The sequence below is a fragment of the Thamnophis elegans genome, chromosome 10 (genome assembly GCF_009769535.1).
Source record: "Thamnophis elegans isolate rThaEle1 chromosome 10, rThaEle1.pri, whole genome shotgun sequence".
NCBI classification, from domain to species: Eukaryota; Metazoa; Chordata; class Lepidosauria; order Squamata; family Colubridae; genus Thamnophis; species Thamnophis elegans.
The window spans coordinates 52,580,412-52,597,758 of record NC_045550.1 but is presented as its reverse complement, the minus strand read 5'-3'; the positions used below and the strand labels follow the sequence as shown (position 1 = coordinate 52,597,758).

At 39.1% G+C, this 17,347-nt stretch overlaps 1 protein-coding gene across 1 annotated transcript in view; it reads left to right on the top strand.

Moving 5' to 3' along the window:
* PDCD10 (programmed cell death 10) overlaps positions 1 to 9,676 on the top strand; it is a 37,904-nt gene extending 28,228 nt beyond the window's left edge. Inside the window, exons 6-8 of the mRNA XM_032225472.1 lie at positions 2,257 to 2,335; positions 2,756 to 2,838; positions 9,435 to 9,676. Of these exons, the coding sequence (XP_032081363.1) occupies positions 2,257 to 2,335; positions 2,756 to 2,838; positions 9,435 to 9,516 (244 nt within the window). The 3' untranslated portion in view covers positions 9,517 to 9,676. The remainder of the gene's footprint in view (positions 1 to 2,256; positions 2,336 to 2,755; positions 2,839 to 9,434) is intronic.
* The last annotated feature ends 7,671 nt before the right edge of the window (positions 9,677 to 17,347 follow it).

Here is a 17,347-nt window from a genome sequence, read left to right as displayed (position 1 = left end):
GGATCTTCTGAATTGCTCAGAAAAATTTAACATGCTCTGGATATTAAGTTGCCTATGCTTATTTGGGAGCTGTTTTCTTCCTTTTTGTAAGAAATTGAGATAATCTATCTTAAAATATTTTTCTTATCTACTTTGCTTATTCTAATGACTGCTTATGGAGGTTTTTCATATGTCCAGTTGCTCCTTGATAATTTGAATAGATAGATCTTTTAGTACACATAATGTATCCAGAATTGCCATAAAAAAAGATTTGTGTGGGTCTCCTTTCACATTTTGGATTGTATCACTGTCCATAGTTTATTGAGTTTTCAAAACCAAAAACCATGAAGCTGATGCTTAAAATATCTAGTCAATGCAGGGGCTCATAGTGTATAATTATGTAAAACCGACTGATTAATTTTAACGTAATTGCATTTGTAGAGTCAATTAATAGAAAATTTCTGATTCCCTTGTTCAAGATTGGTGGACAGCAAGACTACTAGAAAATAAAATTACGCATGTACTTTATCGTAGAATAGGAATACATTTTTTCCTTATCTATAACATTTTAGCAAGCCATGATAATGGCCAGAAGATTAGAGACATGCTAGAAAAAGGATCCTCTCATCTGGGTTTATCCAAAGTTGTAACAGGAAGGCTATTTTCTTTTCTTGGAGTTCATTTTTTTAGGATCCAACTCAATAAAATGGAGATAGATGTCTGTGTGAGTTCATTGCTTCTTTATAACTCTGTGTGGAAAATTATAATGTAAAACACAGAATTTTATAGTGATTTCAGTTATTAGTAGCTCAGGTACCTCATTAGTGAGATTTTCATATTCCACATGCATTGCTATAGGAATTAAAAGGTCCTTTTTCAGTCCAGTAATGAAAACAATCCTGTTCAATGCAAGTTAACAGAGAATTATAGAATTAATTGTCTATTTGATTGGTTATATGGTTGTCCACTCACCAATGCAACTCAGAGGAACCAGCAAAAAAATTAAACCTGCAATTGTTTCAACTGAAAACCTAAAGCATCGGCCAAAGACAGTTTATACATTCAAATAATTGAATATATGGGTTTACCTAACCTCCTTGCCTAGTTATTGAGATTAGAGTCAAATCTATATAAATTTGAATTGTTCATAAGGTTATTTTGATACAAATATCTTCCATAAAGTCTTCTCTGTCATATAATAATTGAGAGATTTCTGTCTTACCAATTGTGGAACAAAATGCAAATGTTTACTGATTGGAGCAAAGTGCTTATGTATATATTGCTGGGAACTCAGAGCTTTCCTTTCCTGGATCAGTTTGAAAAATCCATGGGGAAATATTAGTTTTAATTTCCTCACACATAAAACAGAGATACTGATATTAATACAGACATGTCCCAAAAGGATCACCAGTCCCTTTTGGAAGATGATCAGCAAATAAAGGGTTAGGCAGATGACAGCTGACAATTGACACACCCCTGAGACCCAAAATACAAGAAATCATGATGGTGATTTTTTTCCAAACTCTGATTTCAACTTAGCAGTGGGTCTTGGATTCCAAAATATTTTTTTAAGTTAATATTATAAATTGAGTTTTATCCTCTCTGTAGATTAAAATGCATTTTTTCTCTTAAATGATTTTTCTCTCTTACTCCCACACAGAGTGGTTTGGTTTCATTATATTGTAAGCTTAAAATCTTGATAAGATTGTATCCATTAACCTTAGGACCAAAGATAGTTGCCATTTAATTATTTCAGGAATATATACTATGGACAGGTTTTTTTTCCAGTTAGTATAGCTTTAATTAAATAGCATTTACTTTTAATTAAATAAAGATGGATGGGACAAGATTTTAGCCGCAATTCATAAGAACAGTACTTTCAAGATAGTTCAAAATAGATCAGAGCAATCTTTCTTTATTCTGTGTAAAATATCAAAAGTCAATCTATACAATTTATAACTATACATATTGAAAATTGTTCCAGGGAAAGACTTTTGATTGTAAAGGTAAGCCAAGGCTCCTGCTGCTTCAGAGTATTGTTCTGTAATTTCCAGATGCTAGTTTTCCACGTATAAAGAATGCATTAAATGTAATTTAGAATTTGAAGTGCCATATAATTTAATTAGCTCTTGTTGTTTCATCTTGCTGTGCATATCTAAAACTCACTATATATGACAGGAAATCTTTTAGAAATAAATTTCAAACATAATTTTGAAAGTGATTAAAATTCTGCAGCTTCACTTTAAAAATTGCAATTATATTTTCATTACCAAACAGGGACATTGCCAGTGCAATAAAGGAACTTCTCGATACAGTAAATAATGTCTTCAAGAAATACCAATATCAGAACCGGAGGGTATGTGAATTAATTTCTACTATAGTGCCTCATCAGAAATATAATTAAGCACAAGCATTACAAATATACACAGCTTCATGTTCAGATAATATGAAATGTAAACATAATTTTTCAACTAATACAAACTGGCAAATAAAAAGACAATCAGGATGATGAATAGAGATTTTTCAGTCTATGTGGATTTTTAATCAATAATGACTGCTTTAAGGTTTAATATAATTTTTATTGTTTGTAGAATTAATATTTTCCAAACATTAAGCAAATGTCGCTTGTAGAAGAACATTTTCATCATTTAAATGGTGAATTTTGTCACTTCCAACATTTACTGTATACCTTTCTCGTCTTATTTTGTGTTCATTGGCTAAAACAATGATTGAGAAAAATGAAAATTTTAATTACTATTTACATAAACTTTTTCAGGCACTTGAACACCAAAAGAAAGAATTTGTAAAATACTCCAAAAGTTTCAGTGACACTTTGAAAACTTATTTTAAAGATGGAAAGTAAGTATATATTTCTTTTTTAATTGACTTAATGACTATTTTTTCTTTTTGTCTTAATAATTTGTAGTCCAAGGAACATACTTTGCAATAATCTTAACATCTTAATTGCTCCCATCAGTTCCAATTTAGCAAAGAATGAAAAAAATTGGCCAGATTGGAACATTTGCTTTTTAAACTTAGTCATCAATGAGTCTACTTAATTTTTAATTCTCCTTGGGAAACTTACAGCATCACTGTTCTAATAGTAATTATGTCTTCCTTTTCATCCTTGCTAAAAAACACTTAACAGGGAACATATTCCCATGGGGACCCCTAACAGATGGGGCGGAGTGGGTGGTCAGAAGAGATTTGCAGTAAAGTGGGCATGGATATCTATTGTCTAAAGATGTTTCTTGTTCTTTTCAACACCCTGTTTTTGTCATCTCTCTCTGATACCTTTCATTCTCTTTTCCTGCAAGGAAACAACATACATCACATACTAGAGGCTGGAAATAACCTCTTGCAGAGGGCTTTGGAAGCAGACTAAAATTTCATGAAATTAGACAAAAGACCCCATGTCGATATATAGAGTAACACCTTGTTCATTCTGTCATAACATAATATGACAGACATAATTCCATAATAAATATATGGAATTTTCAAAATGGGAAATGTCACAAAAGCATCAAGCCTCTGACTCAGCTATCAATTATTTCATATTTATGATTGCTATGACAAAAGATTTTTAGCAATCTAATAAAAGGGGGGAAATAATGGGAATTGTTTCCTTTCTAGAAACAAGATTTTTACATATCAAAATGAATGACAAATTTCTGTGGTTATAAAGTCGAGATTCTCTAGTTGATATAAATTTCTTGTGAAGGAATATACAACTCTTTGTATCCAAAACCTGGAGAAAAAGTCTTTATGAATGTGCATGCATCTCTTGGCACATCCTTAAAGGAGTTGTTACTTTTCCTGGGCTTTAAAGAGTCACCAAGAGGTGTGACATTACCCCTCCCCCCCTTTTTACCTTCCAATTGAAAGCACTTCACATTTTTAGACAAGTCTGTGATTTTCTTGAGAATAATGTAGAGTTTGCTATTGTTTTTTCCTAGCGATTTTTTTTTAATGGCTCAGTCTAACTTCTAGTCCTAGACTTATGTTCCCTGAGGTCTCTAGTAGTGCACTCTGACCCTGTGTTATTTTTATGAGAATAGAGGAAGTTGGCTACATGCTTGCTGCCTCCTACTGACTACGAGCTAAGTGGGATTTCCACAACAGAAAAATAATTTATTTTCAAAGGCTGATAAACGGGAGAACCACCACTCGCATCCGACAGCTGTTGCTTAGATACAGAGTCACTGCGTGCTTCTGAATAACAATTGTTGGAGGAAAAATCTGGAGGTGAAGATTGTTATATTTTGGCTCTTTTTCCAGATTTCATAGAATCATCTGATTGTCCATAATTGGTTACAGGATATTGGGCTCCCTTGACATGGTATATGTAGTAGCAGGATATTTGTCTGGTTTGTACATAAATATGACACCACCTGGAATTCCAGGACTGTTGGCAAATTAGAATTGTGGGGGGGGGGGGAACAGGGCAGTAGTAAATTGCTTCCAAGCAGTATGGTCCCAAGTTCTGTGTGAATATGGAAAGGGGAAGTATATATATAACAAAATCTATGAATAGTGCTTTGAAAGCAACAGAATAAAATCCATATTAGAAGCCACTAAAGAACAATTTTAATACTGTGTAGTGAGGAAAAAAAATCCCATCTGTTCTTTGACCTTGCTTGTGATTGTAGCTAGCCGAACAATGCTAATACTCCAAAAGTCTCCAGGTTTTTCCCCACTATTCCATATATTAGCATTTATAGTAAGACATTATTCTAAATTGTTAATATGTATCGAAGGAATTAACTTTGTTCACTCATCGATAAATATAAACAAAGAAAGTGAAGTAGTTTTTTTGGGGGGGGGGTTGTTTTGTTTTCTGTTTGTTTTTGTTTGTTTGTTTGTTTTTGTTTTAAATAGAATCATAGAGTTGGGAGAGAGTATTTAGTTCATTTAGTTATGAATTTCAGTTCAGAAATCAAAATTAAACATCCCAGATGAGTGGCTATCTAACCTCTACTTCAGGGGTATCAAACTCGATTTCATTGAGGGCGGCATCCAGGTTGTGTTTGACCTCGGAGCCAGAGTGGGCATGCCCATGGTGAGCATAGTCAGCTTGATGTGACTCGTGTTGGGGACACCTGTGGTGGCCTGAGCGCTCTGTCAGAGAAAACTGGCTCCTGAACTCCATTTTCAGCTGCAAGGGCCTACTGCAACCCTCTGCCAGTGGAAACAGAGCTCCGTTTTCACTGGCCAAGGCAGCTTGGTCAGTCCTTCGCAGTTTCTAGGCAGCCCCATGGGCCAGCTCGAAGCACCCCATGGGCCAGATCCACCCCCGGGGCCTTGTATTTGACACCCCTGCTCTACTTGGCATAGTCATCTCTCTTTAGTTAGCTGAGTCCACTGTCAAAGTATTCTTAGTCTTAATATATAATTTAACTTCTTCTGACTTAAATAAGAACTAACAGACTAACACTCATCTTTCATGAATGCTAAAATGTTAAAAATATTCTTCTTCAAATTCTCTTCAACGGAGTTAAGATCTAATCCTTTGATCGTTGTTGTTGTTGTCTCTGCAATTGTTTCAACTGTTTACAAGTACAGATAATCCTCAATTTATGAACTTTATTTTTGCCAAAGACCACTCATTTGGGATAATGGGTTTGCCCTTAACAGCTACAGCATTTGCTTAACCACCACAGATTTACTTAAGGACCTCTGTGATTTGCTTCACAACCATTGCAAAAAATGTTGGGTGTCTTGACTTATGACATAAGTAATGACTTATGAGCAGAAATCCAGTCCAATTGCAGTCATAAGTCAATGACTACCGCTATACTATTAGCCCAGTCTTAAAAGAGGAATCTGATCACAGATGAATGCAGTAGACTATTATTCTCCAATACGTCGGTGTTAGTTGGGGAGCAGAGATCGACCCCTAGGCCCCTAACATGTGGGGTGCCCCAGGGTTCGGTCCTGTCCCCCCTTCTTTTCAACATCTACATGAAACCGCTGGGTGAGATCATTCAACGGCACGGGATAAAGTACCATCAATATGCGGACGATACTCAGTTGTATCTGTCCGCCCCGTGCCAACTCAACGAAGCGATGGATGTGATGAGCCAGGGGCTGGATGCTGTTAAAGACTGGATGGGGGTCAACAAGCTTGTGCTCAATCCAGAAAAGACCGAGTGGCTGCTGTGTTTCCCTCCCATGAATTGGCCAAGTATTCCATCTCTCAGGCTGGGGGGTCAAATTATACGCCCCTCAGACAGGGTTCGCAACTTGTGAGTCCTCCTGGACCCACAGCTGACCTTCGAACATCATTTGTCAGCTGTGACCAGGGGGGCATTTGCCCAGGTTCGCCTGGTACACCAGTTGCGTCCCTACCTGAACCGGGAGGCCCTCACAACAGTCACTCGTGCCCTTGTGACCTCTAGGCTGGAATATTGCAATGTGCTCTACATGGGGCTGCCCTTGAAGAGCATTCGGCGACTCCAGCTAGTCCAGAATGCGGCCGCGCGAGCGATTGTGGGTGCGCCTCGGTTCACCCACGTAACACCCATCCTCCGCGAGCTGCACTGGCTACCTGTTGATCTCCGGGTGCGCTTCAAGGTGCTACTTATCACCTATAAAGCCCTTCATGGTAGTGGGCCTGGGTACTTGAGAGACCGCCTACTGCCAATTACCTCCACTAGACCGATTCGATCGCATCGATTAGGCCTCCTCCGAATCCCATCTTCTAGCCAGTGCAAACTGGCAACTACCCGGAGGAGAGCCTCCTCGATGGCTGCTCCGTCCCTTTGGAACGAACTCCCCGTAGAAATTCGGACGCTCACCACCCTCCAGTCCTTCCGCGCCGCTGTAAAGGCCTGGCTGTCCCGGCTGGCCTGGGGTTGAGATTCTAGCCCCACTCGAATTGTGCGATTGTTGTGTTTTCTTTTTTAACATGCTGTATTGTCTATTGTTTGTCTTTTCCCCCTCCCTTTTTGAATTGTGAGCCGCCCTGAGTCCCCTCAGGGAAAAGGCCGGCATACAAATAAAGGCAAAACAAAACAAAACAAACAATACTTGGAAAAGGATGCTGTCTAAAATTGCATTTGCTGTCTTCATAACAGCATGCATTGCTGATTCAGATGCAGTTACAACTACAGCACCAAAATCTTTTCTCACAAGTGCTGTTACCAAGCTAGTATCTCCCCTCCTATATTTGTCCATTCAGTGTATATTTTCTGAGTTAAGAACTTCGCATTTATCTCTGTTAAATCCCATTCTATTGCATTCTACGCATTTCTACACCTATCAATATTGTTTTGAATTTTAGTTCTGTATTTTAGCTGTCCCAGTTTTGGATCATATATAAATTTGATAGACATTTCTACTTCTTCACTGAAATCCTTAATGAAAATATTAAGGGCCACATTTGATCTTTATGACACACCACTTGATATCACAGTCCAATTTGTTGCAAAAATAAGGATGAGCATTTCTTATTATCATTTTCTTAATCTACTTAATTATTATACTGTCTAACCCACACTTAGGTAACATGTTGTGGGATGCTCTTATTAAATGTTTTGGTCATGTTTATAACAAACTGTTAAGAAATTTACCCAATTAACCAAAAAAATGTTTCATTGTTGATTTTTTTTTTAACAATACCTATGATTTGTTTCAGGATTTCTACAGGTATTGACATCAGAATAATTGTTCTATATCTTGCTGGATTTTCCTTTTTACCTTTTTTGAAAGTAGTGAGTAATTAGGGATCAAAAGGTGCTTTATTTTTCTGTAGGATTTTTGAAACATCATACTTGAATTCAGAAAGACAGTCATGTAGGTCCCTAAATAAAACAGGATGTAATTAATTTCTTCCTAGATATTTATTTGGAAACAACTAAACACAACTTTTCTTTGTTACTTAACATTTTACCTTCGCTGGGCAGCTGTTCTATTGATTTTTTTTCCTTTTATTTTGAACATATTTAAAGAAGCCATTTTTTTGTGTTATTTTTAATAGCTTTGTACCTTTTACCTTAATCTCAGTTAATTCTGAGTTTTTGATTTCCTGTATGTAGTTTATAGCTGTGCCCGCTGTATAGTTCTGAGTCAATTGTACTTTTCCTTTTTTTATGATGTACATCTCTTTCCAGATAGATTTTAAAATCAATACCCTAATCTGGCTTTTTCCTTGTGTTAATTTCATTCTAATATCAATATAACTGTTCAGAGTTCTGCCTTTAGGCCATCAGACTTTATTTCTATGTTTTTATCAACTTTTAATTTCTGCCATTAGTTTTTCCAGTGAAGGTAATCTTATTCAAAATGTGTTATGAAAAACCTTTTGGGATCTAACTTATTTGGATTTGTATAAATGTTATAATTGTCTATAATGCTTCTTTTGACTGAAAAGGTAATATAAACATCAAGCTGATGCCTCAAATGTCTCCTATCCAGCCCCTACAAAACCTTGCTACAATTGTTACTGATTTGTTACAATTATCAAACTCTGTCCTAACATTATAATCCTTAATGTAACAGATGAGGCAAATGATTAAAAAGTGGTGGAGTAATCATCTTCACTATAGCTGATAAATTTCTTTCAAGTGTATGTTCCTCATCAGCCCAGAAAACATGAGCATTTTCAGCCAATATTGCACAAATTTCACCAACTTATGGTACAAGATTCTGGGTTTTTTATTATTATTGTTTTCATGATCTGGAAATAATATTTTCTGATAAACGTATGTGTGGATTCCTTTTCTGATTTGTCTACATTCCTCACTGAACGTTTGTAAAGCAGTGATGTGGATGGATGTTTTTACCAGATTGCAAGGTTCTGGAATAACTAGCTTTTATAAACGAGGGGGAATTCACATCCAAATCCATATGCTATTTTGCATAACTAGAATCTCTTTAGCAGAAACTCAATTAATTTACAAGTAAATGGTATTTATCAATAGAAAAGAATTTTTTAGTTTAAGATTAAATTGTGGGGTCCTTGAGCAATCTGAGCTCAGAAGTGATGATGTTATCTAGCTGGGTAATGAAATGTCTGCAAGAAAGCAACAAGTTCAGAGAGCACCAAGGATCCCACAGGATAGACTTGTATTCAGAAACAATGCCCATTGAATTCATTGACCCGGGTAAGTAAGTATAGGATTGCAATGCAGTAATTTGGTTCTTTAACTACAACATTTAATTTTGTATTGTGATTTAGCTGTTAGGGTCTAATAAAGAATTCAGTATTTTATCTCATTTAAGAAAAGACCTCTAATTATTTTCAGAGTTAGAGTATTAAAAAATCCTTCAACCAGAATTTCATATTGTTGAACTTCCTTTGTGAATTACTGTTGCAAATTTAAATACTGCACTCCAATAACAGTGTATAGGATTTCATTGTAAAAATTAATTATATTCAATATGGTGGCTTTCTATTTTGTATAAGCTTATCTTGTTGCTAAAATATATCTTCTTTCTCTTTTTCTTTCCAATAGGGCAATAAATGTGTTCATAAGTGCCAACCGACTAATTCATCAAACTAATTTGATACTCCAGACCTTCAAAACTGTGGCCTGAAAAAAAAAACTGTATATGTTGAGAGCTGTACTTTTCAATGACGGATAGGATACCTTTATATGTAAACTTTAAAGTTTTGACTGTGTAAATTATCAATCCCAATTGAAGGGACTTAATACAGGATTTTGAATGGGATTTATTGCCATCTTACACCATATTTTTGTAAAAACATAGCTTAATCATAATCACACAATGAAGATTTTGCATCACTTTTTTGCTATTATCATTCTTTTCAGAATTATAAGCCAAAACAATTTACGCCTTAATGTGTCATTATGTAACATTCCTTATAAGAACTGTAAATATTTGGTGTTCTGTTTCTGACATTTTAACTTGAAAGCGAAAAACTGCAACAGAATTATGTATTTAACAATATTGGTGGCAAATATTCAATAAATAGTTTACATCTGTTTATCTCTATAATTTTATCCCATACTGATGTCCTTGAAGCTAAAATCAGCGGGGAGATGTACATACATCTTCAGAGTTCATACAAAGAATGATGTCCTTTTAAGAAGATCGAATCTTAGACAACATCTTCAAAGTTTCCTGCACAGAAATTCACTCTTAACTACTGAGTCTTTTCCTCAAAGCTTGATTTTTTTTTCAAATTATTTTTAGAGTAAATTATTATATTACCAAAGAACTCATCATTAGAGGTGGCATGAACGACAGGACCTCTTTGGGGAGTGATAGTAGGTGTGCAGTTGTCAATTATATATATATATTATACGCAGCATCACTGTTAGTAAATTTGATACCTAGTGCCAGGGTATGGGGTATGTTTGTTTCGCCTATACAAACAGAATTGGAAGAATGTGATGTATTTCTGAACTATTTACAATCAGCAAAGCCTCCATTAGCTAACATGACCTTGGTGTACTAATTTAGCTACACTGAAAATTAAGAAATTACTTTTGCTGATGTAAATATTCTGGTGGGAATATCTCTAGCGTTTGGCAGTATAACAAAAGTGAAGTTTGCACAAAGGAGTTTGGCATTTAATTTTGATAACAAAAACCAATGAAGGAAAGAGAGGCGAAGATAACATGCAGGTTACCCATATCGCTGTGCTAGAAATTATATTTAATAAAGTACTGCAGTTATATCAATGCAAGAGATCAAGTCTACTCATTTGTGCAATGGTGCTATTTAATATGTATGTTTAAATAAATGGTTTTAATATCTATGTTTTTTAATATTAATATAACAATCTGAATGTTCGCTGCTGCAAGATGTCAAGACAGGACAGCTGATCTCCAACAGAAATTCATCTGTTTGTTGTAGAGCTGTTATGCTAGGATCTTCTTTTTACCTGTCTTTGAACAGCTTATCTATATTGTCATCATGCATTTGCGTCACTTTTTTTCTCCTTTCACCACTACTTCTCCAAGAACAATAAGAATGGGTTTTTTGCAATGTCTTAGTTAAACATTGGTTTTATAATTCTTCTAATAGAGGGGGGGTGTTATATTTTTGTAACAGAAAAATCTTCAGCATCATGTATAGGTAGTTCTCAACTTATGACCGTGATTGAGGCCAAAATGTAAGAGTGATAGTGATAAAAGAAGTAAACATGCAACTTGATCTAACTATGACCGCATCGCGGCTTTCCCCGGCAGGAATATTAAGGGTTTGTGCATGTTGTAATGGAGCTAAAGAATTGACTTCCAAAAAGGAGGCAGGCAGCTCTCAAAGAAGCTGAGTAAAAGAGTCCATTTTCACCCAGCCTCTTTGAAAGCAAAAAACATCGTGTGCCAGAGAGATTCTGCCTGCAAAAGGGGACATTCTTGGTGGTGACCCCTTCTCTGTGGAATATATTCCCTCCCAAATACAATTTCTCCCCCCCCCCCGCTACTTTTTCAAAAAGCCACAAAGGCCTGGTTTTGTCAGCGGGCGTGGCAATAGAGCCGATCAAGTAGTGGATTTGATTTGTGTTACCATGGACGTGGTGTTATATGGTTGGTTTTATGTTGTGGGTTTTTAATGTAAGTCACCCAAATGTGGGTTGGGCATTCATATAAATTGCTTTAATAAATAATAAATCTGGCTGGCAGTTTTAGCCATAATGTCATCCCTGTTTCTTCCGGGACATCTTCAGTTTGCCAAGTCTCTTGTCTCTCTGAGATTGGTTTTCATTTCACAGACATGTTATTGTAATGCAAAGTATAGTTTAATGACTGTGTAACAAGTGTCCTGTTAGTCTTGGCTTGTGTAAGTATTATGTGTTCTTGATTACCGTATTCTTGCTAATCTAATGATAGTTCCTCTTATCTGGGTATTGGTTAATAGGTATATGATAAGGAAGAAAGTGTTCAGGGCTCCTGAAATTATGATGTTAAATTTCAGCAGCACAATGGCAAGTATTCAGCAACGCGATTTCGGCTGCTGAATATGAATAATACCTTCTAAAGGCACCCCATAGTTTCTATTCCAATTTCACTGCCGCCAGTGGAATATTTTATCCTAGAAGTTTTCCAGCTCAAAAATTCTGAGATCTTCATGCATGCCCTGTATATTTAAAATCACAGATGATCAGTAATATTCAACTCTGGTGAGTATGAAGGCTACTCCAAAACTCTTTTTTTCCCCTGCAAGGACTCCATGGTTGTTTTGGAGATTTATCTTCCGTCTTGCTAAAATATCTAGCCTCTTTTTGGCTTCCAATTTCTTCACTGATAGTCAAATGTTAGTCAGCTACAGAAAATGTTCAGAAGCTGTTGTTCCTGCCAAATGAGGTGTAACAAAGTCTGACTGAAAGAGTAACTAAACTTCAGCATCTGTCATCTGTCGTTTTTTTCTTACCTTAAACACCTGTCCATTAAAGTAACATTCAAATTTGCTCAAAAGAGTTGCAGTAGTTTTAACTTTGTATTCCGTAGAGGTTATGTCTGAGTAGATGTTCAGTGGAACATAATTTGGCAAAAAATGCCTAAAAATACATTTAATTATTCAGGCATGGCAGTATATATTATTCAGGCATGGCAGTATATATTATTCAGGCATTCTATTAACAGGTAGGCCTCGACTTAATTGAGTCCCAAATTTCCATTGCTAAGCAAGCCAGTTAAGTGAGCTTTGCCCTATTTTATTACCTTTCTTGCCACAATTGTTAAATGAGTCACTACAGTTGTTGATAACGGGTTAAGTGAATCTGGCTTCCCCATTGACTTTGCTTATCAAAGGCCACAAAGGGTGATCATATGGGACACTGCAATTGGCATAAATTCATGTCCATTACCAAGCTTTTGAATTTTGATCATGGGACGATGGGGATGCTGCAATGAGAAACTATCTTGTCACTTTTTTCAGTGCCATTGTAACTTCAAATGGTCCTTAAACAAATGATTGTACGTTGAGGATTACTGCAATATAATTCCTGTCATAAATACGGGAAGTTGCCTGATGCTAACTAGGTTCAACCTCATCATGTTAAACCATTCCATAGTTGTTCACTTTGTATGTATAAACCTAGCTGTCTGTGTCCGACTGCCTTATCATCTACATAGTAACTACAGATGGTCCTTGATACGGAGCAGATGGAAGCTTTATCTAAACTCCAAATTTCTTCTGTATTGCTCTTTACCAAAATTGATTGGAATTTTTTATTTCACAGGGATGCCGCACAGGCATTCATTGTAAAGCCGTGACATTTTTCTGTATCTCCTTGGATTAATCTTAGCAACAGGAGAGCAATTGACCACAGCTCTTGACTTCAGAGCAAAAACACAACAAAACAAAAAGCTTAATCCTCAAAAATAGTTTCTAGGCACAATGACTGCTACAAAGGGACCCCATGATTCTTAATAGAAAGTGAGATGTCTAAAATAGAGGAAAAGATCAAAGCATTGTGTTTTACTTGAAATGTAGCTGTCAAAAGGCAGTTGGATCCTCGTACATGCTCGGTCTTTGTGTGAGTGTCTTTATTTTTTCAAATGCCAAAATTTTGGATCAGCTAATTGTGCTTATTGACTTTCCAACAGATGTTTATTCCGGAGTAATAAGGGATCTCTGCTGTATCCTGTCAGAGAACTAGAGCTTTCTTCAAGCATGAACAAATTATGTAACAATGAAGACAGAAGATTCTTGAGTTAGATAGAACATTCCCAATGGAACTAAAGAGTATTATGTCTTTGGTTTTGATTAAAAATCTGGTGAAAAATTTGCCTTTGATCAACAATTACATGTCTTAGAGCTGTAATCCAGCTAATTTAAAATTTAACTCTACAGAAATTGTGCGTGTGTGCGTGCACACGGGCCTAAATCCTGTTTAGGACTGTTTCTCAATCTTAAAATATGTGGATTTCAACACCCAAGATTCCCCAGCCATGTTGGCTGAGGAATTCTGGGAGTTGAATTGCACTTATCCTAGACTTGCTAAGATTGAGAAACACTTGTTTAGGATACACTCGGTAAGAATATTTTTAACTCAAATGATGTCTGACAAGTTCTTGCAGTTTTCTTGACAAGGTTTTTCAGAAGTGAATTTCTGTTTCCTCCTCCTCAGAGATGAGAAAAAGTGATTGGTCCAAGGTCACCCAGCTGGTTTTGTGCCTAAGGTGGGACCAGAATTCAGAGTCTCCCAGTTTCTAGTCTGATGCCTTAACCACTAACCAAGTTAGCTGAGAAAATTAACCTTAAAATTGAAGCAACATTATGGGATTATTTTGCTGCTGAAGCATATTAGATAGCCGTCCTGGAGTGATCTTACCAAATGGGAACCCTGAACACTGAAAAACCTTCGTTGGCACACCTTTATTGTGCTTTAAGCAAATGTTTTATTCTGTGAGCTGCTTGGAGAATCCAAGCATGGGTTAATTTTGTCCATTAACCTAGAGTTATGAAATTGTTGACCACGTCTCCTCTGACTGGAAAGCTTTTTTAACTCAGTCCAGCCTGAAGAGATATTTAATTTTCTCTAGGATAATAGACAAATTAACTCTTATTAAGGTAAGTATTTTTTTCTTGTAGCATGCTCCTTTTTTCCTCTAGGTGACTACAGATTGTAAAGGGCAGGCTGTTCTTTTCCGACGGTCTGCTTCGCCTGGCTGTTTCTCAGAGCAATATTTGTGCCTCTTATGCCTAAATCAGCTGGGACTGGTGGCGATTGACTGCTCTTGCCTACCGATTGCCGCAGCTGAGAGATGGTGCGCCACTCTTGGGTTGGCTACAGTAGGCGCGATCCACTCATTAAGTGTAATCAGTCTCCTCTTCGCTGAAATAGTTTGCCGCTGGGCTTGCCTGCTCAAGTGTGATCGACTTGACGGTTTAGGCACAATCCGCTTAAAGGGTACATTCGGCGTTCTGCCGCCAGTGCTACTGCTACCGCCACGACTTGCCGCTGTGAGGGAAAGCAGCATTGGAGCTGCCATTGCCTCCAACGGAGTTTGACCATTTTGGAAGCATTTGAATTTCACGCCTTTCAGAGCCAACAGAAACGGCTGCTGGATTCTTCCTGCCAAGTAGTGTGATGCAAGATCACCTGAGGGCGGAGTTAACTGCCTCTTATTGCCAGACGCCATTGCGCATGAGGATCCGTCCGGTGCAGTTCAATGGCTCATGCTCTCCTTACATGGTGCAGTCTATTGTGAAAGCCCGATAGAACGAATCTTCGCTTCTCAATTCGGCTTGTTTATCTGAGTGAGCTTTCTAACAGTAATAATAGCAGATCGTGTGGTGACTGGGAACAACTCTGGGGCAGAAACCTCCCCCTCATTGCCATCCAATCAGTCCAGGGCCAGCGATAGGGTTGGGAGGACTGTCACCAGGGCCTCCTGCAGAACCAGGGCAGGCGCATCATGTTTGGCTGCAGATAGGGCCGCTGGGCGCAAGGAGAAAAATAAAGCGGCTAGGCCTCAGGCTTTTAAGTTCTGAGGGATACAGACTGAAGAGACCGGTTAGCAATAACAGGAACCTTTATTAACAGAACTAGAACAGGCAAAGACAAGCAAACCCCCGTCTGACAGCTATTTATACTTGGAGCTGTCAGACGGGGAACCAATGAGAAACCCAGGTTTCTCCCACCAGCTGGCAGGCACGTCCTGGCCAATCAGAGGTGACTTACACAGCGCCATCTGCTGGTCAGGACACAACACCCCTTTCCCCTGGACTGAGCACATGTAGGCGCGAAGGTACTTGGGGCGTCTGCGCATGCGCTGTGATCATTTCATTAAAGGTGTGGCCACCGCCGAAAAAGGAGGAGTGCTGGGTTCGCCACTCCACTGGATTCGCCGCACGAGCAATGCTGGAGGGCCCACCCCGATCATGCCACCAGTTTCTAACAGTAAGTGTCCTGACGAGAACATAGCGGGCAGCACAGAATCGGAGATAAGAGTTTTTATGTTGGTCGGGCCGGCAGGCGCCGTTGGTAGAGCCTGTTGTTTCTGGAACAGCCGGACGGTTCATGGGGCCCTCCATAACTCGCCGACGGAGCTGGTCTACATGCCTCCACCAATGTCTCCCATCGCCGAGGAGGACCCTGTAGGAACAGGGCCCGGTTATGTCTGTAATAATTCCAGGCAACCACTTCGGGTCGCCCGCAAAATTCCAGGCGAACATCCCCTCACCTACCAGAAAAGCCCTGGGGGTGGTAGGTTGGGAAAAGGCAGAAGGGGAGTAGTGGGGGTGCAGGCGGTCTAATGTGGTATGGAGTTTCCTGCCCATGAGGAACTTGGCAGAGGTCTTGCCAGATAAGGGGCAGGGGGTGGTGTGCTGTGAGCGGAGGTAAGTAGAGAGCCAGGTAGACCAGAGCAGCGGAGCCATGCGACTGAGAGCCTCTTTGGCAGAGCAAACAGCGTGCTCCACCAGGCCGTTCCCAGAAGGGTGGAACGGGGCCACAGGGACATGACAAATCCCTAATGCAGACAGATATTGTTGAAATTCAGTGGATGTGAACTGGGGTCCATTATCGGAAACCAGAACATCTGGCAGGCCATGGGTGGTAAAAAGGGAATCCAAAACAGAGATAGTGACACCAGAGGTTGTACTCTTCATGGGAAAGAGCTCAATCCATTTGGACCAGGCATCCATAACGATGAAAAGGGTGAGACCATCAAAGGGATCCAGGAAGTCGACATGAAGTCAGCTCCACGGGGCATTGGGAAGGTCCCAGTCCCTGTACGGAGCGGCGGGAGGCGCCGGTCGCACATGCTGACAAGCCGAACAGGCTTGCACCCAAGCCGTGATGTCCACATCCATGGAGGGCCACCAGACATGGCCCCACCCTAGGCTTTTCATGCGGACTATGCCTGGGTACCCTTCATGGAGGCGGCAGAGGACAGCGCAGCGGAGTGCGGTAGGGATGACCACACGGTTGCCCCATAGCAGGCAGCCCTGGAGAACAGAGAGTTCAGTCTGGTGGCGGAAGTAAGGAAGAAGGTGAGCCTCCTCAGAGCAATGGTGGATCACATGGAGTGGCGTCTATCCCTGGCACTGTTTCAGGAACTATCCTCCAGGTTTGGTCACCCAGAAGTAGACCTCTTCGGCAGCCTCACAACACTCAACTCCCACAGTTCTTTGCCAGGTTCCAGGTACCGTGAGCGGAGGGCAACAATGCACTATGCAGTCATTGGCCACCAGGACTGCTTTATGCGTTTCCGCCTCTCCCAATAATTCCACATGTCATTCGGAAAATATTGGTGGAGAGAATGAAGGTCTTGCTGGTCACTCCGATGTGGCCACAGTGCCCCTGGTATGCCGACTTGCTGAATCTGTCCATCTCCCACCCTTGGGAGTGTATCTGCGCACTCAGATATCCCTCTCCCAGGGGGCACTAATTCATCTGAGCCCCCAAGACTTACAATTAGCCATGTGGCACTTGAGATTGATATCT